Source organism: Stegastes partitus, unplaced genomic scaffold, assembly GCF_000690725.1.
Source record: "Stegastes partitus isolate 25-593 unplaced genomic scaffold, Stegastes_partitus-1.0.2 Scaffold46, whole genome shotgun sequence".
Taxonomy (NCBI): domain Eukaryota; kingdom Metazoa; phylum Chordata; class Actinopteri; family Pomacentridae; genus Stegastes; species Stegastes partitus.
This window is the reverse complement of record NW_007577777.1, coordinates 516,124-541,854: the sequence shown is the minus strand read 5'-3', so window position 1 is coordinate 541,854 and position 25,731 is coordinate 516,124. Positions and strand designations below refer to the sequence as shown.

General features: G+C 41.0%; 3 protein-coding genes across 3 annotated transcripts; 1 reads left to right on the top strand and 2 right to left on the bottom strand.

Annotated features, from left to right (window-relative positions):
- Positions 1–1,111: 1,111 nt before the first annotated feature.
- adnp2b (ADNP homeobox 2b) lies at positions 1,112–9,761 on the top strand. The gene is made up of 4 exons (XM_008306717.1): positions 1,112–1,390; positions 2,721–2,841; positions 5,632–5,736; positions 5,888–9,761. The coding sequence occupies exons 2-4, from the start codon at positions 2,734–2,736 to the stop codon at positions 8,624–8,626; spliced, it is 2,952 nt and encodes a 983-aa protein (XP_008304939.1). The 5' UTR covers positions 1,112–1,390; positions 2,721–2,733; the 3' UTR covers positions 8,627–9,761.
- A 206-nt stretch (positions 9,762–9,967) lies between these two features.
- On the bottom strand, positions 9,968–15,804 carry ggcta (gamma-glutamylcyclotransferase a). Its single transcript, XM_008306709.1, has 4 exons — positions 15,607–15,804; positions 13,191–13,336; positions 12,955–13,087; positions 9,968–12,020 (listed from the first exon to the last, which is right to left on the bottom strand). Exons 1-4 carry the CDS (start codon positions 15,724–15,726, stop codon positions 11,895–11,897), a joined length of 525 nt encoding a protein of 174 aa, XP_008304931.1. The 5' UTR covers positions 15,727–15,804; the 3' UTR covers positions 9,968–11,894.
- Positions 15,805–18,123: 2,319 nt separating this feature from the next.
- snrpd1 (small nuclear ribonucleoprotein D1 polypeptide) lies at positions 18,124–22,264 on the bottom strand. Its single transcript, XM_008306701.1, has 4 exons — positions 22,143–22,264; positions 21,074–21,150; positions 19,823–20,014; positions 18,124–18,353 (listed from the first exon to the last, which is right to left on the bottom strand). The coding sequence occupies exons 1-4, from the start codon at positions 22,154–22,156 to the stop codon at positions 18,277–18,279; spliced, it is 360 nt and encodes a 119-aa protein (XP_008304923.1). The 5' UTR covers positions 22,157–22,264; the 3' UTR covers positions 18,124–18,276.
- Positions 22,265–25,731: the final 3,467 nt, after the last annotated feature.

The window sequence follows — 25,731 nt, the reverse complement described above, 5'->3', positions numbered from 1 at the left end:
TCCACTGCAGCACAGCCATCATTTGACACTTATGTGGCGCTCTATGTTGCCCCTCTGTTTGCCCAGAAAGCGAAATCCTCCTGGTTGGCATTGCCTGACTAAAGGGCAAAAAGCTAAATGTGACCTCATTAATTTTAATTAGGTCGATACATCATTCGAACACCAAACTGCTTCATGCCACAATGCTCCAGTTAACATCTGACATGGCTAATTACCACAACAATTGATAAGAAAATGTATCAACATTTGGCTTGTGGTCCTGTGTTAAGCTAATAAAATAATTTTAGTTACCAAAAATGGTGCCATACACTGCTAACACAAAAAGGTACAGATCACGATTCCACTATGAAAAAGCTGTGGACTGAAATAAATTGTCGATTTGTCTAATAGTGTGACCTTTATTTGTAAAGGTTAACTCATAGGCCGCAGTCAGACAGGTGGCTAGCCCTGTGGTCAACTTGCACGATAATTAGCATGTTTACGATTTGTTAGCTGGGTAGGCCAAACTTAAGATCAGAAAAATATTTGAATCTACTTTTACGAGTAGGTCTAATTATACATAAAAATATAAAATAAAGTTTCGCAATTGGTATTAATTACTATGCGACAGTAGCTAGCCATTTTGTTTTTCAGATAATGCTAAACATATTGAAAAGTCTTGCTACTTTATGCTATGCTAGCTAAAAGGCATGTACCCTATCAATTCCCCTTCCTTTGCTAACAAAAATGGTGGTTCAATGTAATTGGCTAAAAAAAGTTGCATGATATGACGTCACAACTTAAGGACCACCCATTTAGCTCATTTTCTCGACAGCCTATTGGTTAGGCTTAGTCATGTACCACGTGACTTCCAGTGGGGGTCCCATTAGCCACGCCCCCTACCTAGCTATTTGTTGTAGAATCACAAAAATCCACTTAATAGGTCAGATATTACATGAAATTCAGAAAGTGGATCCCAAACTGCACCACCTGGACACCCCGGAGCCACGCTGGCGCCCTTAGTGAGGGAATAAAAAGTTATTAAGTTTTTAGAATGACAAGTCTCCCATTGGTCAGTTTGTGCTGTATGCAAATGAGACAGCTACGTCAGATCCTGAACTTGAGCGCCATTTTTTCCTCAATAGGGGAAGAAAGGGACAAAAGCTGGACCAAAAATAACTTATCTCGTGAGTGCGTTCGCAAATATCACCTTTCATATCTGACTACGGTCTTCGTGCCGCGGTGTGTGCGGACCGAGGATGCGGCTCGGGTGAGTGCGTGTGTGCAGCGCTGGCAGCAGACGCAGCTCACCGACACACACAGTTGCGGGCCGGTGGAAGTGGGAGACGTTAGCTCTGCTGGAGGAGGCACAGCGACGACTAACGTTAATCTACGCTGAAAATTGGACGAGGTAAATATGTGAGAGGAGGCTGTGGGCATCCTCAAGTAGGAAGATGCGCCGTCGCCGGCTTAGTGACCCGGCTTGTTGCTGTCAGCGTGCTACCAGAGGCTGTTTAATGACTTCAGTGAGGCAGACACACACAGTGTGGTGTTAGCATGGGGACAGTAGTATGAGCGAGCAGCTTTGAGTTTGCAGGTGATCTAAATCCCACACTTTTATCTGACTGAAAATAACCGTGCTACCCCTACAGTGAATGGCTGGTATTTATACGCAGAGTGAAATCAGCTGTTGCACAGTAGCTGTTATGTTTCTATTTGTTTTTACCTCAACGCATGTGCACACATAATATCCATGTTCAGCCATGCTGACTTTCATCCTGTTACATTTATCGCTAACTACTGTTGAACAGACACATGTTGTGTTCATGCTGCAGTTGAATAATTAACTACATCATTATTACCATTTGCATTTTTCAAGAACTGCATTTTTCAGTTTTTATGTACGTCTTTTTTTTGGTGCATTTTGACATTATATCATGAAGTGTTGATATTTCTGCAGCATGGTTGATAGAGACACTACATATATAAATCACCTGACCTCTGTCATTATGTGCTAGTTTATGTTTGCTTTAACAAACGTTGGATTTGTAGCAGCAGGAAAAAGTGGAAAAAAAGATTTAGATTTGCTTTATTGTCACTGCAATGAGTACAACGAAAAGTAAGGTGCAGGCCTTTCAGTGCAAAAAATATCTAAAAACTTTGTAAACAACTATATACAACATAATATAAAATATATTTATATAGTTTAAAAAACTATATATAAAGATGAAATTAAATAATAAGCATGTGTATATTGCATGGAGGTAGTGGAAATGGTGGTTGCTGTCTAAAATCTGACATGTAAATGTTATGACACATTCAGGGCTGGTGATTTAGGGAACATAGCTAATCGCAGTTTTCTGACAAATAATGCAATTTGATTTCCTAGCATTCACTGTGCAATAGATGTAGGAACATGTGATGGGGTTTTACTACACGAGACACCATCATCAGCGTGACCGTCTGACAAGGACATGAATTTGTAAAACTATTGACACAACTGTGTCAGCTCTGGATTAGATGTGCTGCATAGTGTATATCCTCAGTCGGCACATTTGCAATTTCATTGTTTCAAATGGTTTTGTATGAAATTAATTCATCGTGCATCCCTAGACGCTGCTATGGTGCCTAATTGAATCTAAATATGTGGCATATAATAAAATCAACTGTTTTTTTTTCTAGTTGTTGAATATTTAACTTTGAGCTACATAACAAATTCAAGCTTCTTTTCCTACATAAAGCTGCTGAAGAATCATGTATCAGCCTCCGGTTGGAAATATTGAGAAGATCAGAAAGGCACGCAAAGCAGTGAAGAGCATCCTGAGTGAGATTGGCCTGGAAGACTGTCAGAACCTGCTGAAGGTACGTTTTCTTGGAATGTGATCATACGTTTGACTTCAGTGAGGTTCACGCTGCAAAATTAGGTGTTTAAGTCTGCTTTTATTTGCTTGGATCCATTTTTTAATTTAATTAACATTTTTGTTTGTTTAGCTGTTTACATTATTCTTTAAATGTGGCCAAAATTAGACTCCAGCGTGAAGTGGTCCTGAACTACAAGATGCGCAATAAGGACACGGCAGCCTGAAGTGCAGTGAATAAAAATATCTATTTAGGGTCATGCAGTCACACTCTGCGAACATTTGGCCAATCAGATGGAGCCCTGGATACATCCATTCACACCTTTTTTGCAATCCGATGAAGCATCAGCTAGTTGTCAGCTACCATCAGATTAACTGATAACGATTTGGCAACGATCGCGAGGTTAGCAGGCTTGACAGCTGGTACGTTTGCAGCCTTCTTCCATGTTGGTGTTCACTCAGTGACCCCCCCACCGGTGTGGAAATATGACGTTGGTCAGGGGTGACATAGAAGCTGCATGAACTCCAACATGATTGTTCAGACTGAAGATGCAAAAAAACAACAAAAAATCCGACCTGTATTTGACTTACATGCACATATGGAAGTGGTCCAAGTCATAATTAAAAGGAGTCCATGTGATTTGTGCTGTTCATGCTGTTCAGGCACAGCTGAGCAAAAGATGAGATTTGGGTGCAGTCTGAGGGTCGAGTAGACTTACAGCGTGAAATAGCTAATTTCTCTGTTATTAGCTTTTTGTCAGGATAGCTCAAGTCGTGACTCTGCTTGCTGCCTCATTTTGTTGCTGTTAGTGGCGATGTATGTTTTTCGCATTTCTGTTTAAGAGTTTCCGCTCTATGCTTAAGGATGCAACGATAATAAGTCTAAAGCATCGTTTAATTAAGAATCTGACGTCTTAAACAGTAACTGGAGAGTTTGTTAGTAGGTTTAAGTTACAAATGTCGAAATAGCTGTTTGCCATTTATTGACCTGCTGTCTGCCACCCAGTCTGATAACGCCAAAGAGAAATGTTATATGCCAGCTGAGTATAAAGCAGGTTAGGCATTGCTAACTAATGCGCCTTGTGGGTGATAATATCAGTCGTGTTTCAGCTCTGTATTGTTTTGTAAAGGTCTACGTGTATAGTGGTCACTACACTGGACAGCTATTCAGAAGCTTTTGTTTTTTATGCATGGGATGTGGCTATTAAACAATGCAACTGAACCACAGCACAAACCGCATAATGTGCATTGACCAATGGACGAGCATTCAAATTAAATACACTTGAAATACATAAAATTGTATTCCAGCATTAGTCTGACTATTTAAAAGCCACACTTGGTACATGCTGCACATCAGCCACGGCAGTGAACAGCACAAAGGACAACAGGTAGTCGCCTAGTGTCAGCCCAGTGTAAGTGCAGGGAGAAATTCAAACGTCCAACATGGCCGACATGTTGTCAGTTATTTCAAGCGTTTCAGGAAGTACCTCTACACAATAAGAGCCTTGTGGTTTAAACACATGGTGAGGTTAAGAAATATTTACAGAACATTTTTGTTTTATTTTTAACTCTTGATATTCTAAAAGTAAAACATACATTTGTGTCCACTGAAATGGAAACCATGCACTAATTATAGTCATGTAGTATAAAATATGCATTGATGTCGAATTACAGTTTATAATAACATGTTAGTAATTATTTGGTTGTTGTCATGTTTCCTTCTTTGTTGTTATTTTTATGCTAAATGAATTGTGTTTGCAACAAGGCAGTATTCCGCACATATACACAACTAGCATTTTGACCATCATAATTTAATTTTAATTTAATTTCTCTGGACCTGGAACTGATGATTACTGATTTTTATTCGAGTAAATTGCTGATTTTATTTTGACAATATCAGAAAATCATGTTCAGTATTAGACTCATTTTTGTGAACAGACAGACTGAGCTAAACAGTAAACAGAAAAGGCAAATGTGCACATGCAGTAGAAGTGCTGTAGTTTGTTTTTTTTTCATTGCCAAGAATGAGCAAAATATAATAAATTACATCAACAAAAAAAATGTTTGAAAGCAATAAAATAAAACTAAATTTTGGTCATTGTTCAAAATAAGAAATCTGATTCTTGCTGTCATAAATCATGCATGAAAGCATGAATGCAGTGAATGATATCTGATATATCGACAACCTCTAGTGTGTTAAGGGGAAGTGAAGTTTGAAATTAATGAAAAGATTATGATCATTTTAAAACATGCTTGAATTTGATACCATGATGGTTGCACTGGGAGAAAGCTCTTCTGGGTTTTGTTGTGTTTATAGAGGGGGGTTGTTATGGCAACAGGTTGGGACCATATGGCGTCACCTGTTCGCTGTTACAGATCGTCTGTGGTATTGGGCTAATATGGATAGTGCTGAATTACAGGATTTGTCCATCAATATGATGGTAGCAACATGTAACAGAGTATTTTACCCAGATCACACAGCAACACGGTGGGAAACAGATGCTCCACTGACAGCAGCACCGCTCAGTTTGTTTGGACAAATTAAACACTTCACTACCTAATTTGCGTTATTCAGACTGTGTAAAAATATCCAGTTTCAACAAAACATTATAACCTTGGAAGCTTGTTTTGTTACACTGCATTAGCTAGATGTGGCTAATAAACTGGCAAACGCATCCGTGATTATGCTAATCCTCATTTACTGAGAAACCACCTTGAATGTAGGACTTTGAAGGAAGGTGTTCACTGTTTCTTATAAAATACAGCTTTGTTTGTTTGTTTGTGTCCTGTGCAGACTCTCAATGAAAACTCAGAGAAAAAAGAAGAAGAAGATGAGGCCTTTCGAGAAACTGAGTGGGTTGATATCACAGATGGATACAATGGCAGACTGCAGAAGAAGGTGAATTAACCCACATTAGACTGTTTGTTAAATAATTAAAAATGTTACCATCTGTTGTCGTAAGTTACAAATCTGTGCGCACTTTCATTTTAGCTTGTTCATGCTTTGTCTGAAATGATCTTTTTTTATTTATTTTTTTCTCACTCCACAGTGGCCGTATCGGTCTCGATCTCTGTGCTGTAACCTGTGCAAGTACTCGTCACATAACATCTACAACTTCCGGAGCCACGTGTCTCGCTGCCACGGATACGTTCAGTCCTTCTGTGCGCTGGCACCCTGCTCCCAGTGCCTCTTCATCGGCCACCCCAAGGTTGTCAAGAAGCACATGCTGTTCTTCCACGCCAAGCTCCCCGTGCCGAACACCCACATACAACTGCCAAGGGAAGGGTCCTTAACCACCCACCGGGGAAACGAGCGGTATCAGTGTCGAAGATGTGGATATCCGTCGTCTTCTATCTTCGCGATGAAGAAGCACATCATCCTCAAGCACTTGGACAGTTTGGCGGAGCAGTACATCGGTTACAGATTACACCTGCAGGGGGGTTCGTCTATAAAGGTCTACTGCTGCAAGGTGTGCAAGGTGAACACTGGAAACCTAGACCAAATGTTGCATCACATGCTCGTTGAGCCATCGCACTATTCGGTCAGCACACAAGTGCAGAGCCTGATTTATGAGAATAAGAACTACACCATTAAACCAACACCTAACGGGAATGGCCTGTTTGTGACATTTCCAAGTATCGCTCCTAAACCACAGCAACCTCAAATGTTCAACAGTAAGTCGTTGGTCTTACCGAGTAATGGCCAACCTGCTGGGACTGTAGTGGCGTTACAGCAGCTACAAGGAACTACAAACAGTACTACTCTGATCTGTGCCCCTGGAACCAACCAAGCTTTTCTGCCTCCTCAAGCGTCAGCGCTAGTGCAGCTAGCTAGCGCTGAGGCTAAAGGTTTGCTCCAGCCCGGTGCCACGATAGCTCTCCGAAGTGCTTTGCCCCCAGGGCCGTCTATGGTCCAGCTTCCCACAATGTCCAACGTGTCTCTGAAACAGGCACCAGTGACTTTAGCTCCCATCTCTGCTCCACCACAACCGACTCCACAACCGCAGCAGATCCTCCTTCCATCAGGGCTGCACGCCAACATGGCAGCTGGAACCGGGACTGTACCTAAACCTGCTGTGGCTGCAAAAAATGCATCAACAAACCAAATGGCCCTTCAAGGTACCATGCTGACTTCACAGTCTCTGCTGAGTCACCTAATCCCGACCGGCAACAAAGTGAACGGCATGCCCACGTACACTTTTGCTCCGCTGCAAGTAGCGATGCCTGTCTCTCAGAGCACAAGTACTCCTCATAAGACTGTTGAGCAACAAAGTCATGCTGTACCACAAACTAAGAAATGGATTACATGTCCCCTCTGTAACGAACTTTTCCCTTCCAATGTGTTTGACATGCATACAGAGGTCGCACACCAGACTAAATCTGCTTCCTCAAAGTCAGAAAGTGTGGCAGCAAGAGCAGCGTTCCTGAAGAAAATGCCTGACAAAACTGTTAAATGTTTAACATGCAAAATTTTACTCTCAGAAAAGAGCGTCTTCCAACACCTGCTGCACGGCCTCAATTGTTTATACTGCTCAGCTTTGTTCTTTTCAATCAAACAGCTTGCTGAGCATGTAAAGCAGCACAATCCCACAAGCAAAGCCTACTGTGATTTCCTGAGGCAGAAATACAGGGTTTATTCTAAAGGTGTTGGAGGGATCCTGTTCCCTTACTTCGACGTCCACACCACTGCACCAAAAGAGGTCCTCGGAGACACAGAGGTCAATCTCGCTCTGGTCACAAATTCCCTCGACCTGATCTTCTTTAAGTTGCAGCCCAGCAGCCAGCCAGAAATCTGTGCAGCTCCTGCAAAAATCAACAGTGCGTACTGTCCCTTCTGTGACGAGAAGTTTCAGCACGAATCGGACCACCTGCAGCACCTGAAGCAGAAGCACTTTGTAGCACCCACCATTCATGCCATCCTCAAGACGGAGGCTTTCAAGTGCATATACTGCAACGGCGTTTACACAGGAAAGGTCACCCAGCAAGCTGTGATGCTCCACATTCAACGGTGCAGGTGTTCACCCAAACCGCCACCGCCACCCAAACCGCCTGCAGTTGTAACGCAACATCCACTGCGAGCAGCGCCGCAGCTCAGTCAGGCGTCTGGACTCTACTTTCTGCAGATGCCCCAGGGGCTGACTATGAAACAGACTTTAGCTCCGGCTCGTGTGATTTCGGCCACACGCGCTCCGGACCCTCCAGAAACAGAAGCGGAGATGCAGTCTAAGAAGAGACTGGAGGCCGCATGGAGGGAGGTCATGGAGACCAACAAACGAGAGCGAGAACAAAGGGCGGCCATGCGCAGGAAGCGGGAGCAGGAAAAGCTGCAGCCTCCACCGGAGCTTGAGGTTCAGACCGACCCTGCAGTCAAGCTGATGCTGGAGCCGACACCGATGGAGCGCCGCTGCAGCGAGGAGCGCAGAGACTTCATATCGAAATACTTCAACGTGAACCCTTACGCGACCAAAGCCGAGACCGACGAGCTGTGCAGGAGGCTGTCGCTCACCAAAGCAGAGCTGGCGGCGCTTTTCAGCAAGAAGCGCAGCAAGTGCATGAAGAGTCTCAAGAGGAACACGACTGCAGTTCTGCTCGGCTTCAACATGAACGAAGTGAACAAAGTTAAGCACAACCTCCTCATCCCGGAGCAGCAGCCCGCCGAGACGGCCGAGCTGACGGACGCCGACGCAATGGAGCCGATGGAAAGCAGCGGTGAGGACGGACCTGAGCCGATGGATGAAAGCGGAAATGATAAAGCTGCAGAGGAGGAACAGGTGCAGGCGATGGAGTGAGTTCAGAAACGTGTGAAGATGGAACCTAAAAACAGCAAATAATACAAATGTATGATTTAAAAACTGACTAAAAAAAAAAAAAATCAATGATGGCCTTTTCTGTTGACAGACATTAGAGAAGTTTATCACACAGCGTAAACAATGATGTATTTCCTTAAAAGTTCACCAGTAACTGAGGCAGTTTGTTAATGTAGCCTTCATTAATAGTGCTTCATTTGACTTCAGTAGGTTGCAGTGGTCCACATCCTGATTTCCACATTAATGCAAAGCCTTGTTGTTGATGCTCCTTTGGAACATGATAATCAGTACACAGATGTATCGTCTGAATTATTATGATGCAACTATTTAGCTATATACAAGTTCCCATTCAACAATGGCTGCAGACTTACGTACTGATTTCTCCCCTGGTAGCTGCTTTTTGCACCCTTTATTTATGCCTGTTTGTACAAAGTTGTTTTTTTTTTTTTATTATTATTATTTTGTAGTGAACACCATGTTATAGAGTTGATTTTATTATGTCAAAGCTTTCCTTCACAGATCTGAACCTAAGTCTGCCATGTGCACAGCTCCTTCTTTTTGATTTTTTCCCCGTTTTAGTTCATCTTTGGGATCATTCGCACCACTTGCCCCTCCGCAGTTCTACGTTTTTTTTAAAAGGGGGATTCTGTTTTTACATTCGTTGCTTCCCAACTCCTGCACACCGTTGAGATATAATGAGGTGAATGTTCATCCTGCAGTTTTGAAGCCAAATTCTAAAGAATGTAAAAAAAAAAAAAAGAAGTTGCGTGACCGTTGAATTCCCACAGTTAAAGAACTCCTCGTTGACCATGTTGCTTGCATGAGCCTCTGTTTTGTTGTCGGATGAAATTCTAATTTGTGCCATTGTGGAGTCGACATATTTGCATAGACTTGTGGAAATTTTACCTAGAGACTCAACAAAAACATCAAACGTTATACTGGGTGTTCCCCACTTAGCTTCTGTTCTCCTGACGGCAGTTTTTTTTTTTTTTTGTACAATACTTGTATTTTCTATAATTCCTAGAGTATGAAAAATGTTGGGAGAGGTCAAAACTAAGCATCATTCTGTCCAAGGCCACTGTGTTGTGTAAAATAAAGTGGTATCCTTTTACATAAATGGTTCATTTTTATTTTAATTTTGTAATAAAAACTGTCATTTTTAATTAAGCTATGTTAAAGCATCCAAAGGTATTTTCTTTCATGTGCAACTGGAAACTTGAGGCCACTTTATTCCTCAATCCGCGGAACACAACGATACGAATCGAGTCATGACAACGGAGGTGCATTATGTGCAATAAAAGGCTGACAAGTGGAAAGTCTGAAGAGTGTGTCATCAGCGTTTAATATTACCCTGAGAAATAATGAGCTTTTTTTTTTTTCCCCCGCCTGGCACATCTGTAAATTAGATACATTTGTCAACAGTTTAATTATGCAATAATAATTAAGACAAGGTGTTGGGCCCAGCCAAACGTCTCATCATTAAATGCATGCATTATTGTGTCGTGGCCACACAGTGGTGCCAGCTCTGCTTCAGAACTGACTGTCAGCCTTCAAGTTAGTTTGCAAAAAAAAAACAAAACAGTCCACTTACTAGGTTTTCCCATTTCTGTTCACCATCATCATCTTCATCATTACATATTCTCATTATTATACTATCGTTATTATTACAGTGGCACGCAAATGTTTGAGTCGAAATTTCTGTTACTGTGAAATGTTAAGTGAGTAGAAAACGAACTGATCTCCAAAAGCCATGATGAGGAAACATTGTTTTCAACACTTTCGGCACATTTAGTGTTTTATTTTTTTTCCTCTTGTACAATTCTAAAGTAAAACAAAAGAAACGAGCACCAAGCAAATGTTAGTGCACCCAAAGAGATTCAGGCTCTTAGATAACTTGTACGATGGTGTCACCCTTAATTAGCTTGTTAGGGTTTGCTCACAATAAGCATTTCAAAGCTTTGTAAACACACCAAACCTTATCCCAACAAGCAGCAGTCTCTAAGCCGCTGCCTCGCACTCTGAAAATTTAAATAATTGAAGCAGGAGAAGGCAACAAGAAGCAGCTTCCAGGTAGCTGTGTCCTCAGTTTAGAATGTAATTAAGAGCGACGGCTAACTGGATCAGTTGAGGTCTGAAATACTGAGAAAACTTTCAGAGAAAACTGCTCGTAAGATTACTGGAAAGGCAAATCAAAACCTGCGTTTGACTGCACAAGACCTCCAGGAAGATTTAGCAGACGATACTACAGTGACACCTGCACAAGTATGACCTTCATGGAAAACCTTTCCTCTGTCCTCATTAGAAGTTTGCACATGAGCATCAAAACAGGCCGAATGCATTTTGGAACAAAAACACGAAGCATCGTTTGAACAGAACACATGTCCAACTGTTCAGCATGTGGGTGCATCGATTGTGTGTTCGGTCTCTGTTGCAGCCAGATTATTTCGCTGGTAGAGGGAAGAATGAATTCAGTTAAACAGCAGCAAACTCTGGCAGCAAACAAGACATGATGAGGGCAAGAATCCAAACACACCTCAGAAATCACAATGGACTACCTCAAGAGGTGCAAGCTGAAGATTTTGCCAAGGCCCTCACAGTCCCCCGACCTTAAATCAAGCATCATGGGAAATCTGTGGATGTAGCTCAAAAGATGCAAGATGCATGGAAGACGGCCCAAGAACCTCACAGAACTAGAAGGAGAAGTGCTTGTTTGGCATATTTTCATCCATTCTTGCAGGAAGAATGAGCAAAAATCTGCCAAACAAGCAGTGACAGACTCTACGAAGTGTTTACAAGCTGTGACACTCCCACAGAAGCTGCTGCTGAGTACTGACTATGCAGGATGCGTGCATGTTTCAGGCTCTTTTCCTTTTTTTTTGTCCATTTGAGACTATGAAAGAGGGAAATAAAAGTTGCTTTAAATACAACAGAAATGTGTCATCTGTGACTGGCAATTTGGAAATCAGCTCATCTTTAACTTGCTCAGTTATTCACAGTAACAGAAACATCTGTGTGCCACTGTAACATGATCACTGGGGTGAAGAAGATGGAGATGCAGTTGAAGGCTCCAAAATCTGCACAAAAGTGAACTTTGAGGTTATTTTTTGGTCACACTTCTTCATAACCGGACAAAAACAATCTCACCGCATGTCCTGCTCATTAGCTGTTCTCTGTTTTGTGCCATTCTTAGAACAACTAAAATGTTTTTTGTCAACTTCAAGTTCAAGAGCCTACAATGAAACCGTAATGTCTACTTCATGACTGATTTGATTTGATCGAGGATCGAGGGGCCACTGTAGGCATTGGTTTCAATGGCCTCCAGCCTCTTCAGGTACTCATCCGGGAGTCCGTTCTGCTCTGCACCCAGACACACCACCTGATAGGAAACACAAATATTGATATTCCACTTAAGTAACAAAAACACTGGTTTAGTTAACAATTAATTTTTAATGTGTTAGTCAATGCAGACGGTTTTACAGCTTGAAGGTCCCAAATGGTGAAAGTCCATTTTGATTGTGTTTTGTGGTTGTTGTAAATTTATAGGTGTACAATAAAAGCTTTAAATAATTGCTGCCTTTGACACTGTAGACCACTCTTTTTTTTTGGCCGGCTTTCCCGTTTCATTTGCTCCTCTGGTTCTGTTTTTAACTGGTTCAAATCCAATCTCACCGAGAATTTGTAGTAAGCACGGATGACTGCTAATTCAAAAGCTACAAAATTATTTATGGTGTTCCTCAGGGTTCTATTTTAGGTCCTACACTTTTTATTTTGGACGTGTTACTACTTGGAAATGTCATGAGGAGGCACGGCGTCGGCAGTTACACTGATGACACATAGCTGTACATCAGCGTGTCATCTGTTGACCAATCAATGCCCTTTTTAACTGTGTTTTAGATATTAAGTCATGGTTAGCAGAGAACTTTCTACAGCTCAACCAGGACAGCTGCCCTCAGTTTTGAGCCCCACATTAAAAAAAACTAAGATGGCATTTTATAATTTGAAAAACATTACCAGATTGCAATTAGTCAAGTAAAGAGAGAGAAACTAGTACATGCTTGTATTACATGCCAAATGGATTACTGTAATGCTCTCCTATCTGGTCTCCCTAAGATGACTATACTTTCACTTCTTCTGTCATTACACTCAGCTGCTATGTGACGCCTAACTAACAGTCATCCAGATCAAACTGTCAATCATAGCGGCAGACAGCGTGTTCTTCCTGAAATGGGCGGAAACAGGCAGAAACACAATATGGGACATTTAAGTGGAGTGTACTATCTTAGGACCGGGGTGTGTTGTCAAGCTCACACCTGTTTGTACTGAGGAGAGGGAGGACAGGCGTGGAAGTTGTTCATCTGATACGTCCTGCAGAGCATCAGTCCTTCATCAGTCTCCACTGAGACTTCCAGAGGAGAGTACATTCCCAGGCTCACTCCTTCCTGGCTAAGGACACAGAAAGAAAAGAAAAAAAAACGCACTGTGTTAAAACAAGAGACAATAACCTCTGAACGGCAGAGTGTGTTTTTCGTTGGTGTGTGTCTCTCACTTGTCCAGGCTCGTGAGGTTTTCGTTGCTCAGTGTCCAGATCACTCCCCACACCTCTGCACCTGGACAGAACTCAATGGTGGCCACTCCACCGTGCCACGCATTGTCCACATGTTTCTCCCACAGGCCAAAGTTCAGCATGTAGTCCTGCACATACAGAAACACACACAGACAGGAGGTGGTGTTGGCTGTCGGGGCTACGGGACAAAACACTGAACAGTGATGAGGCATTGTGTATGTCGAACAAAATGTCTTTTATTTGACTGTGATGTAATGAGCGGTGCTGTTTGTGGTTTCAGCAGAGTCCCCAGTGAGCCTGTTGGTCAAAACAGCACGGCTGCACTGCCATAAACCCAGACCCTGTTGTTGCAGCTGCTTCATCTGTGGAGGTGGTACAGCAAGGTGGCCAAGTCACTGTTCTCTATATGTTCTCCATGTCCTAAAGTAATAATAACTCTGGCGCTCTGGAGCCACTTATGGAAAAAAGGAGGGATGGAATTGAATACAGAAAAATCTTATTAGCTTAGCAGCAGACACACATAGACAGCTGTATTATATGTATATATATATATATATTAAATGTATTTGTTCTTCCAGGCTGCCCATCAAACTACATGTAGTCATGCATCAAAATGTCCAGTCCATTTATATGCCTCCATTAAGAGTAATGAGTAATAAGATATTCATATATTTGGTCATTATTGGAGTATAAATGAACAAATTGGAAATACTCAGATAATTACAAGCTGCGTGTTGCCACTGGAACATGAGAGATGTGAGAGGCAGGGTTACTACAACTACTACATACCCATACTACCCATAAATTATCACTTCTCAAATGTGCTTTAAAAAAAAAAATAAGAAGAAAAAAAAGCACAGTTTCAATTAATATTTAATTCTCTGAACCTTGTACTACCGTACAAAGACAACAAATCATCTACAGTTTAGTACTGGCAGGCACTTTGGTCTGGCTTCGCTCTTCACTGACTGGTCACACAAACTCTAAACCTATTGACTGTGTACACCAAAAGGAAGGGCTCATTGTCATACAAAAGAAAAAGTGGATAAAAAACCACATCTTAGATGATTGTGAGTGCGTGAAAAGCGATGTTTTAATTGCAACTTAATTTGTTTCCACCTTTTGACAGCATAAAAATCAGAATTGTATTACATCTTACTGGAGCACAGTAAAAACTGGCAATTTTGACTGTCTAAAGACCTGCATTTTAGGCGTTTCTTACTCTGTGAAAGGCAGCCTGAAGGCAATTTTGAATACAGCTGCCGATTTTCACACCATAAAGAGTGAAGTTTAGAAAACAGTTAAAAGCTGGATTTTTTGACAGCATCAAAAGCACCATTTCATTACATCTCACTCAAGCAACTTAAAAATTATTGTTTGAGTCCTAAACAGCATATTGTGGAGAAAAATGGCTTTTAAACACACAGGCTGGTTGCAGCACTCTGGTCTGATGATTACTTTACCCAGAGGGAGAGGCGTTGCACACCTATTTAGAACAGCAGTTGGCTAAATTACCTGCACTATTTAAGGTAAGTTAATCAAGCATATGTCAAGTCAGTCAGAAACAGTGTGATCCATGGCCACCACATTAACAACAAAGCCTTCAACAGGGCGGGTCTTTTTTCTTCAGCGTATCAAACACAGGTGTGTCACATATTTTGTGACAGTGCAGAAAGTTTTGATTATGAACAACTAGATGGGTTTATAACTAAATTAAAATCAATTAATCTACCACTGATGTGAAAAGGTGCCATATGCACCATTTAACAACACAGAAGAGTATATGTGTGTGTTGACTCAGCAGGGATCATGTTACATGAGAAAGGTTAATCCAAAGGAGATTAACTATTTGTCAACAATACATAGTGCCATCATAATTCCATGATATTTTGAGTTGTCACCTGGTTGCTACCTGCACATTGTTTCCTTCACATTTCCACAACAAATGGATGCAGTGAGGTACAAATTGATGCATAAAAAAACATCACAATGCAGGAAATTAAGTGTTTGCCATTGTTCCTCAATGATCAAATCAAATCTACCCCATGCTAAATGTTTTCCCTCAGTCAGTCCGGTCCAACACTGTCTGCTACACCACACACAGCCTGGGGCGATGCTGCGTTCACGTGGCGTCGTGAACGAAGCAACACAAATCAAACTGTAACCGCTCATGTTATGGGAAAAATGAAAGGAGAAGTAAAACAAAACAGGTAAAACAAACAAACAAAATAATGTTAACAATTACAAGTGTGTCACACCGATTGAATACAGACACCCCAATGCGGAATATCGGTGATGTTATCTGACACAGAACCCAAATGTAGTTAAAGCACTTGTGTTTGTGGTAATTTCCACCCGGCCTGAACGCGTTGTGACTGCTGCTGTTTTCTGTACGAACCTTCAGTCGACCCGTGGTGCGGAACACCGCTGACGGGTTCGCCAGCTGCAGTCTCTCCCTCAACAAGTTGCTTCCAAATGCGAAATACATGAAGCGACCGGTGGCAGCAGCAGCGGACATCTTCCTCTTGGTATTCGGAGCACCTAAACCATCTACCGGGACCGGAGGCTGACTTCCACCCGGCGCCGTGCAGAGGCGGACCGGTTAGTCGATGCACCAGCGGTTCGTGAGTGACGGCTGGAAGCGGCTATTGGCTACAGGGTTGTTAGCATGATAAACACACACACGGCGTGTAATTAAATGGTAATAATATTAATTTAACACCCTGCTTAGAATAATTACCGTACACACAGACTGTGGAAACACACAAAATCTACGGCTCTGTTTTATTATTGTTATTTATTAGGCGGGTTAGCGTCGTTTTTAAGTAGTTCCGGTTCAAATGCTAAGCTATATCACTCCGCCAGAAAACAGTCTGAGTGGACAGAAATAGGAAAGAAGCACATACAGTCAATATCTTTTTTTCTTTTTTTGGACTAAAATTATTTCAAAATACTGTAATATATAGAGAAATAATGCTTATAAGTGAATATAAAATAATTACAAATAATACTATTACATATATAGTAAACATTATTATTATTTATAATAATAATAAAGAAATAATAAAAATCAAAAAGTAAAATTATGCAAATCTTAGGTCTTCACACTGACTTCCAGTAAAAATTAAAAGCTCAAGTTATTCTCTAGAAGCCTCTCAGTGATCTAAACCTAAAATACATGATGTTGAATGTTCACTGCTTCATAATATTCTCAGATCCATAGACTTCATTTCTATTCTTTGATCTGCAGCAGTAATAATCTGGTCATGCTCAGAGTTCAAACTAAACATGGTGAAATAGCTTTTTGTCATTCTGCTGCCCACTGCTGGATGCAGCCCCCTGTATAACCTACCCCAACTGTAGCCATTTTAAAACTAACCTAAAGACTGTTTTTTTATTTCACTGCTTTTAATTATTGTGCGACTTGTATGCATTCTGTATATGTATATGTAAAGGTGTTTGTACTTTTATTCTGTTGAATATTTTAACTTGCATGCTGTTACACATTTTTTTCTTCTTTAAAAACATGTTAACGCACCAAGTAAAGCACTTTGTGACTGAAAAATATGATAGAAACTTGCTTTTCATCATGATTATGTTTGAGATTAATAAACATACATTCATGAAGTAGTGTTGATTGACTTCAGTAGGAGGAGACCCAGTAAACCAAAGCAATACTAGTTCATAACAAAAGGGTAACACAGAGTGAGAGATAAATGCACGGACATTTTGCCAGCATTCATGAGAATGGGTGCAGAACCAAAACAAATATCAGATAGTGTAATTTATTTGTTGTGGGCCCCATCAAGACTGCATATAAAGAAAACACAATAGTAATTCAGTGTTGAACAAATAATAATGCAGTAAATATTAAAGAATGAATGTTGATATACAGTCTGTAGACCACACATGGACTAATGTTGGGAAACTTGTGCAAAAAGTACTGATGCAACATCAACTTGTTGGTAGAACTCCTCAGCCACAAATACAGCATGACTGCAGGGCTGTAGAGAAATCACAGGTTCTTCTTTAAACAAGCTCAAAATGTTCAAAACTGATCAGTCCTGGATTGAAGAGCAAACACCAACGCCTTGTGTAAACCTTTAAGTCCCATGAATATCGCAATTTCCTAAATGACTGTCAACAAATGTACCAAAGGGCTTCATGACATATTTGTTGAGAAAAAAAAAAAATTTGTGGAAGGAAACTGACTTTTTAAACTTAACTCCGTTTGACACTATTTGAAGCCAATAATTGGCTGTCGGTGTTTAGAAGACAATTCCATGCAAAGACACTTAATTCAACCTTGTAATACGAGCTGTGTCAGAAAAGTTCCAGGACTGGTGTCACAAAAGACCCGAAGTACAAACTACAAGTTTTCCCCTTCCAACAATCAACCAGCACGTCTACAAAGAGATCCTGCAGCGTTTGCTTCCTCCAGTGCACAAGAAGAGGCGAGAGTTGTGTCAGGACAAGTGGTGGCTGCTTCACCATGACAACGCGCCTGCTCACAACGCCCTGAGCATCCCACAGTTCCTGTATGAGAAGAACATCGCCGTGCTGGAGCAACCTCCCTACTCACCCCACCTGGCTCCATGGATTTTTTTTTCTCTTCCCCAAGCTCAAGGGGGTCATCAAGGGGACCCGTTTTAAAGACGTGGACAACATCAAGATGGCTGTGACAATAGAGCTGCGGAGGATCCCAGAAAAATCGTGGCAGTGGCAGAGAAGGCTGGGAAAGTGTGTTAGACTCCAGGGGGGATTACTTCGAAGGGGAAAGCTTAGTTTGGATTTGAAATATATCTTTTGTGACACCAGTCCTAAAACTTTTCCGACACACCTCGTAAAACAATCTAAGAAAATAAAAGGAAACTGAAACCAAGTCATCAATGCTGCAAGAATGCACAGAGTCAAGTTTATCCTCTTGATAAGGAGCATTTTAATGTACAAAATAAGAAAAAAAACGAAAAGCACGCAGAAATTCACAAATCGTTTCCTCTGAGCAAAAGAAAAAAAAAAATCCTGTACAAACAGTGAGGTGGTGAGAAACAGCTGTACAACTGTGTGATCATCTCCTTGGGCCACCTCGTCCTCGTCCCCTTCCTCTGCCACGCCCTCGTCCTCTGCCTCGTCCCCGTCCAGCAACTGAATGAGACAAGAACAATGGTCAAACATTCGTCGGCAGATCAAGTAGTAAAGAAAAGCGGTGAGGAAGATTAAACATTTAGTCCTGAACTGAATTAAAGTGCCACAGATCCAATTTGACACATAAAAAACAGTCTTAAGACGAAAAATTAATCACATACATAACCATTCTGCACTAAAATCAACATTTGTCTTCCTCCTAGAGAGGCAGAATGTTTCTAGCTTGCTGCTTTTAATGACAACCCGAATAAATCTTCATAAAAGAAGAGCAGTGCACATCACCTTCAGCTCAATGTGCAAGACTGAATTAATGAAAGATATTATGGCAGGAAGATGCATTTATTCTGTGCTGTTGAAGTACAATTTATGCTACGACTATTCTACTAAGGTGAGAGGAATAAATGAATTACAGAACAACATGAAGAAGAGACTAATGACTGGCAGAGTCATCCATCAGCAATTATACATCAACTAGTTTGGCATCATGCCCTTATGAATCATTTTGGGGTATTTGTTGCTTCTCCACTTGACCTCTCAGTGTTATAACAACTAAACCCAAACTAATTAGCACAGTAATCATTAAATAAAGTCACATCCTTGTGAAGAAAATGCTGAACCATGTGTTGCCCATGACATTACTACGATAATGTTTAATGAAAAAAAAAAAAAGAAAAGAAGAAAAGCTTCTTCATTGTCGTGCCTTTATGTGTTGACTGCACTACAGTGACACAGTAGGACGACAACAGCCTCTACCACTTCTCATCCTGCAGCATGTGATAAAAAATAAATATAAAAAACGATCTAAACTGCCCTATTTAGACATGAACAATAGAAAACCTAGAGGAACACCCGTAGATCCCATCCTCCACCAAGGACAATGCTGTATCTCACAGTTTCTACCAACATTTAACAGATTGGTCTCGTGTCCAAACTCCAGCTCGCCACAAAGGTTAATAAAATTCAGCTTGGTGGTAGTTGTGTATTCTTGCTGACAAAACGCCAGACAAACCACCCTGATCACATATTTCCAACTTGCCTCAAACACCTCGATCATTTCTAACTCTGACACCACAACAGTCTTTAAAAACAAATATTTTGAGAGAAATCAGGAAGCTGAGAGGTTAAATGGATGAAGTACATGTTTCAGACATGTGGTCTACATCCTCAATGACCTCAGGGAATAAGTTTCAGGTTCAAGGTTTCTTGAACGGTATTTACGCTGAAGGCATTGAACTGAGTGTCTGTTTTATTGAAAGGAAAGCTTCACTGACACAATTTGAGCAAACAGACCATTATTTGTGGACTAAGTCTGTGGGTAATACCAAGCAGAGCACTCTAATGGAATATGGCAATCACAAGTTGAAACAGGGGCCTGAATCCTCCCACTGATAAATCAGCCCAAGTGGGGCAACAACACAAGAATAAAGCATATACTGGATGATGCTCATTTTTTAAAAAATATTTCTCACCTGCTTCTCTCTTCTTGGACTTGATCTTTGGCTCGATGTCGACCAGGAGGGTGTCCAGTGGGAGGCTGTCCGGCAGGATAAAGTAGCGGATGTTGTTGCCACGGATGCTGAGAGACTCCAGCTGAGTGGGCTCCCTGTTCTTCAGGGTCATTTTCACCGCCTTCAAGTGGGTGTTCATGCTCACATCAACACCTACAAAAAACAGAAAGAGGGATGAAAAACCTTAAAATCAACAGTCACCACCAGTTAGCCACCCTGCAGCTGACTGAACAAAACCAGGAGGGAAGTAACTGCATCAGACCAGAGAGCAGGAACTCTGAACAAGAGCACAACAATTTGACAAACTGTGTGACGACTGTATAATAAATACACAATCATTTAAATATCTACTCAGCACACGACTCGTCTTTGCAAAGTAGCCACAATGACTTACAGACTAATTACCGTTTTGTTCTCATCCAGCTGTCCAAGAACAGAAAATGTAAACTATGTATATCCAAACATATAAACTGTTAGGTCAGCAGTAATAAAACACATTAAGTAGTGCTTAAATGGTTCATTGTCAACTATAAATTAAATGTGATAGTTTGAACAAGAATGCCAACTTCTTACATTTTAACAATATTCCTTCTTTCTTTACTCGACTATGGTGTAAACTGGGTATCTCTGGTTTGTGGACAAAGCAGCTCATTTGAAGACATCATCTTGAAATACTGATCAACATTTTTCACTGTTTTCTAGCACGTTACAAACCAAACAACTAATCGCTCAATTGAGAAAACAATCGACGGATTAATAACAGTTAGTTGCAGCCATAACTAGCAGTGATCAGTGAGTAGGACAATCTTATTCCTTCCCAAATGTGGGCCTTGACACAGCTTTGTTGAGTGAAAATTGTAAGAGGAGAAGGAAGAAGTAATTCAGCGTTTTTTCCTATTGAGCAGGTGCTTCATTGTGAGTGACGGCGTAGAAAAATCATCTGGCTTGAAAGAAGCATTACATGATAGAGAACAGGACAATACAAACATAGGACAAGCTGCAGCCTTAGAAAGTGGTTATTATCCTAAATTAATACTGGAAATATGAGCCTCATCAAGGTTGGATTCAGTGCACAGCTATTGTATTAAATATACATTCTCTGGAGCTGGGTGAGCCAAATAAACTGACCACACAGCTTTTATTTAACACTGTATTTGCAATGAAATGAAACCTCAAGTCATAGAGTCTGAACTCGGCCCAGCCAGCTCTTACCTGTGATGGTGCCATGGACCTGGGTGCCATTCTTCAGTTCAATGGTAACCGTCTCATGGCTGAGCTTCATCAAAAACCTGAAAGCATCATTAAAACAAGATTATAGCGTGAGTACACCAACTTCTGGGCTCAGCTTTATATATGTCTCACTGAAAACTCGACAAAGAAATTAGTCAGAAATTAGCTCCCAAAGTTTGCAGAGCACAATCAGGCTATTAAGGATAATTGCAGGTAATACTTTATTATCAGTTCTCATGTTTAAACTGTAGTTACCACAGTATGCAGGTGGATTCAAATTATAAAAATAAAGAAATGATCCCATTTCCAGTTATCTCAGGGCCTACAATTGTTAAAATACAACCCTAAGGAATGAACTGCAGTCATTTTGATGCATTATTAGCAATTTAGTCACAATGTAGGGGTAGTAATATCTTTTTGACAAGTGCAAACTACATTATATCAAATAAATGGGGTCTTTTAAAACGATTTAAGCAGACAAAACAACAAATGTAGAGACCAGAGCAGGTAAAACAAGACACATGAAGATAATTGCTAATAGTACAGCACTGATGCTAGCTGCTAGCTCTGTAGCTTTCAGCACCAAAACAAAGGGACGAGGAGGAAGCGAGCTAAACACTGCAAACCCTCTCACTTTGAGAGCTAAAAGAATATTAAATGCACAAGTAGCTTTCTGGGTGCAGGTGTTGCTCAATGTTAAGATTAAATAAAAAGGTTAGCTAAACAGACACGGGGCCTGAGGCTAAACTAACGTCCATGTAGCTTAAATACGTGAATTAAAGCTTGTTTCTAAAAACACAAATAACTGCAACTAACTCAGATGCACATTAACTTAAACCACAGTACAAATGTGTGACTATTGGAGGTTAAATCAGGGAGCGGAGCCCGGTGGCTCATTGTAACACCGGACAGCCTCCATTCATCCGAGCAGCGCTTCCCGCCTCCCGCCGCTCCGCTTTATTAAATCTACATCCATCCAGCTGCAGCGCCTCCATTTTATCATCTAAATATTCACACAGTCGGTAAACGGTGACTTCCCGCTGCCGCTCACCTGACTAGTTTCATGATGGTGATGGACTGCAGAGAGAAATCCTCCACCGGAGAGAAAAATTACAGCGATGCTCTGAAAACAGGCCGCTGATGTACCAGGTACGTTTGAGTCGCGCGGATACGACGTCATTAAAGGAGCGACAACAGAGAGCAAAAGCGACACGGGAGAATAACACTGCCGCCTGTCGGTGGAAGGAGGAACATGTTTGTTTTTAATTTATAGATAAAATAAGCTGGGTTATTTCACTTTGAATCGTTAGGGGATTTCTGCTTGAACATTTTTGATTTGTTTGGATTTTTTTTATTATTATTTTAAGCTATGGATATTCAAAATGGTTTCTGTAAAGCTTCAGAATTGATTTAAAATTATCCGCGACCCACTTTCTGCACATTTTCTCAGCACATCGAACTTTGAGGCCATGTTTGAACGATAATGTCTCAGTAACTTTCAAACATAAAAGCCTGGGATTTTCGCTGTATTTTGTTATTAGACCATCGATTTAAAATCTGAAATATTTTACAAGTTGATCAAACAGTCTCTGATTATGGGTGAGTTAAGGTATTTTTAAAAAAAAATGAAAGTGACATGAAAAGTACACATTACAAGGGAAAGTGTTTGGTATGTCAAGGTAAAATTTCAACAAATGTATTTATTTATTTAGAAACATCTATATTTCATGCCATAAAAAATTCAAGCAAATCAGAGATGGTTGAGCAGAAATAGTTTTTAAAAATTGATGCTTTGAGATGGAATGACCCCCATTGGAAAGGTCAAAGGTCAAAGCTATATATCTTTGTCTGAGGCGTTTGATTTTATTAAAGCTAATACCTTCAATACCTGACACTCTCACTCTCATGTTGTGCTTCCGTGCACTGTTTGGCCACAGGACAGTTCAAATTCCCTGTGTGTCCGGCCATTCTGTCCCTAAGTGTCCTTTTGTACAGACCTACTTAGAAACAGACACAAATGCATTTTTAACAGCCTTGGTTTAGTATTTCCTGTGTTGTATTTGCTGTCTGAAACCTCTAGAGGCCAGAGAGGGACAGTGATGCAGGTGCCCGGAGTTGCACACTTGTGATGACTGTCCACAGTCTGTAGAAGGCACAAGCCACCAGGCGTCAGTGTTCAGTGTCTCTAACTCACTGAAGTACTTTTTCCACTTTTCAAACCCAAAGTGAGTGCCCGGTCCTAGAATTTTTATGCCATTTTTAAAAATTGTAATTCTTCTGTCCTCCTTAACCATTTAGTTTTATTGAACTCTGTAGAATAGGAGAACGGTAATAGACAAAGGGGATGCACACACAACAAAATATAAATAAATAAATATACAGTTCATAAAAACTAGTGGAGCTGCAAGGTGGATCCGTGGTTATCACTTTTGCCTCGCAGCAAAAAGGTCGCCAGTTCACATCCCAGTGAGGACACCCGGGATCCTTCTGCGTGGAGTTTGCATGTTCTCCCCGTGCAGCGTGGGTTCTCTCCGGGTTCTCCAGCTTCCTCCCACACAGTCCAAATAACATGTTGAGGTTAACTGGTGATTCTAAATTGTCCGTAGGTGTGAATGTGAATGTGCTTGGTTGTCTGTCTCTAAGTGTAGCCCTGTGACAGACTGGTGACCTGTCCAGGTGTCCCCAGTGAGGATTAAGCGGTGTATAGATGATGGATGGATGGATAAAAACTAGGGGCTTTATAAATAAATATGATTTATCGAAGAGGCATTCTTAGGATACTGACACAATGGAGGCTCAGTCCAGGCCAAGCGTTTATAGATATTAACCTGACACCATTTTCAAGTTATTTCAGCGTGAAATGAAAATGTGTTATAATGTGTTGAAGGCAAAGTAAGGTCATCCCACATTGTTTCTATACTGAGTCCATGTTTCACAATAATATCAGTGCAGGCTACATAGACCAGTGGTTCTCAAACTGTGTGCCTTGGAATGAATCTAATTTATGTTGACTTACAGCTAAATTCATTTTATATAAAAATAAAATCATATTTTACTTAGAAATGAAAATAAACATTCCCTCTGTAAAAACCTTTGACTCTCATATGTGAACGAAAATGCAATAAAAATGTTTTGCACTTGGCTTAATTCAATGGTCAGACTTCCAACTTGGGACATTTTAAGATATGCACCATCCAATTTGCATATTTAAACAAAACATTTTAGACAACTAACTAGCCGCTAACAAACAACACTGGCCCGGCATAAGCAATATAAAAGACTCTACGATTAAGTGTTTAAATATGAAATGGTTATTTTAACATTGCAGTGAATTTAAGGGGATTTTGTGTAACCATTGAATTGAAGCTGCACAATTAAAGATGAGAGAAGGGGTGAAAATGTCAAGAGAGCAAGAAAGGTTAGTGTCCCTATAACAGGTTGTGTCCGGACATCCTGCTGCTGTCCGCAGGATGTTTGCAGAATGAACTCGTTGCTAAAGCAGTTAATGGTTCCTCTTTTTACCAGCATGTGTCCTGTGGTTGCCAAACTGGGCGCTTTGCTGTTACCAAACAAGTGATCAGATGCCAAGCTAATGTCAGACTCATCAGATGTATGGGATAAAGGTGAAGCGTCTATTAGAAGTGTGTAGTCAGAGGTATGTGCTAAGGATAAATTGTGTATCGTGGAGTTCTTCACGGGGCATCGTTGGAGCTGAACACTCTTCCACTGATTAAAGAAGTCCCAATGAGTCAGCAAACTGTACTCAAGACGAGCAGCAGAACCCCTTTTTGTGTTCTGCATGAAGAAGTATTCCTTTCCTTCCCCAAATGGACGCTAAAGAACTGCAGATCTGATCAGAGTCTGGACTTCTCATCTCCCCCTGATTCAGGAGGGTTCTGTCCGGGGATCAGGACTCTGTACTGGGTTGCTGCATCGCTGGAAGAGGACTCCTCCAGGCTCAACAGGGCTGAGCTGGCCAGCATAGGTCTACCTCTCTGGCTCTCTCCCTCCCTAAATTATTTACTAGGTTTCTATTTTAGAAAAGCTCAGTTTTTATCATTTTTATCTCAAATCAATTGATTACATTGTATTTCAAAATGTCTTGAATGAATAATCAAGAGCTGTTGCTTTGCCCTTGCTAAAAGTTTGAAATAAATAATCTATCCTGTGTTTAAAGATTGTGGGTTGAAACTTTACTGGATCATTCATAAGTATCTGATGGTCGTAAAAAGCTAGACAGTCGTGTGCATGACATCTTCATAGTGGTTCTTAAAGGTTATTCTAGTCATGAGAAAAACAGTATTTTTAAACATATCCCTGGGGTTGGTTGTCCCAAACCTCTAAATTCTAACCTAGCAATTACCAAGTGCTTGATCCATTTAAGAGGAAAGCTGCCATCAACAAACGTGTCTGGTAGAGTGATTTGAGGCTGCTTTGTTGGGTCAACTATCAGAAGAAATGGGGTAGGCGTTTGGATTAAGGCAGTTAGAAGCTAGGCAAGTTTCCTCGACACCATCTTAAGCATCCATCCATTAATCCTCACTAGGGTCATGGGGGGCTGGAGTCTATCCCAGCTGACTCAGGGTGAAGGCAGGGGACACCCTGGACAGGTCACCAGTCTATCACAGGGCTACACTTAG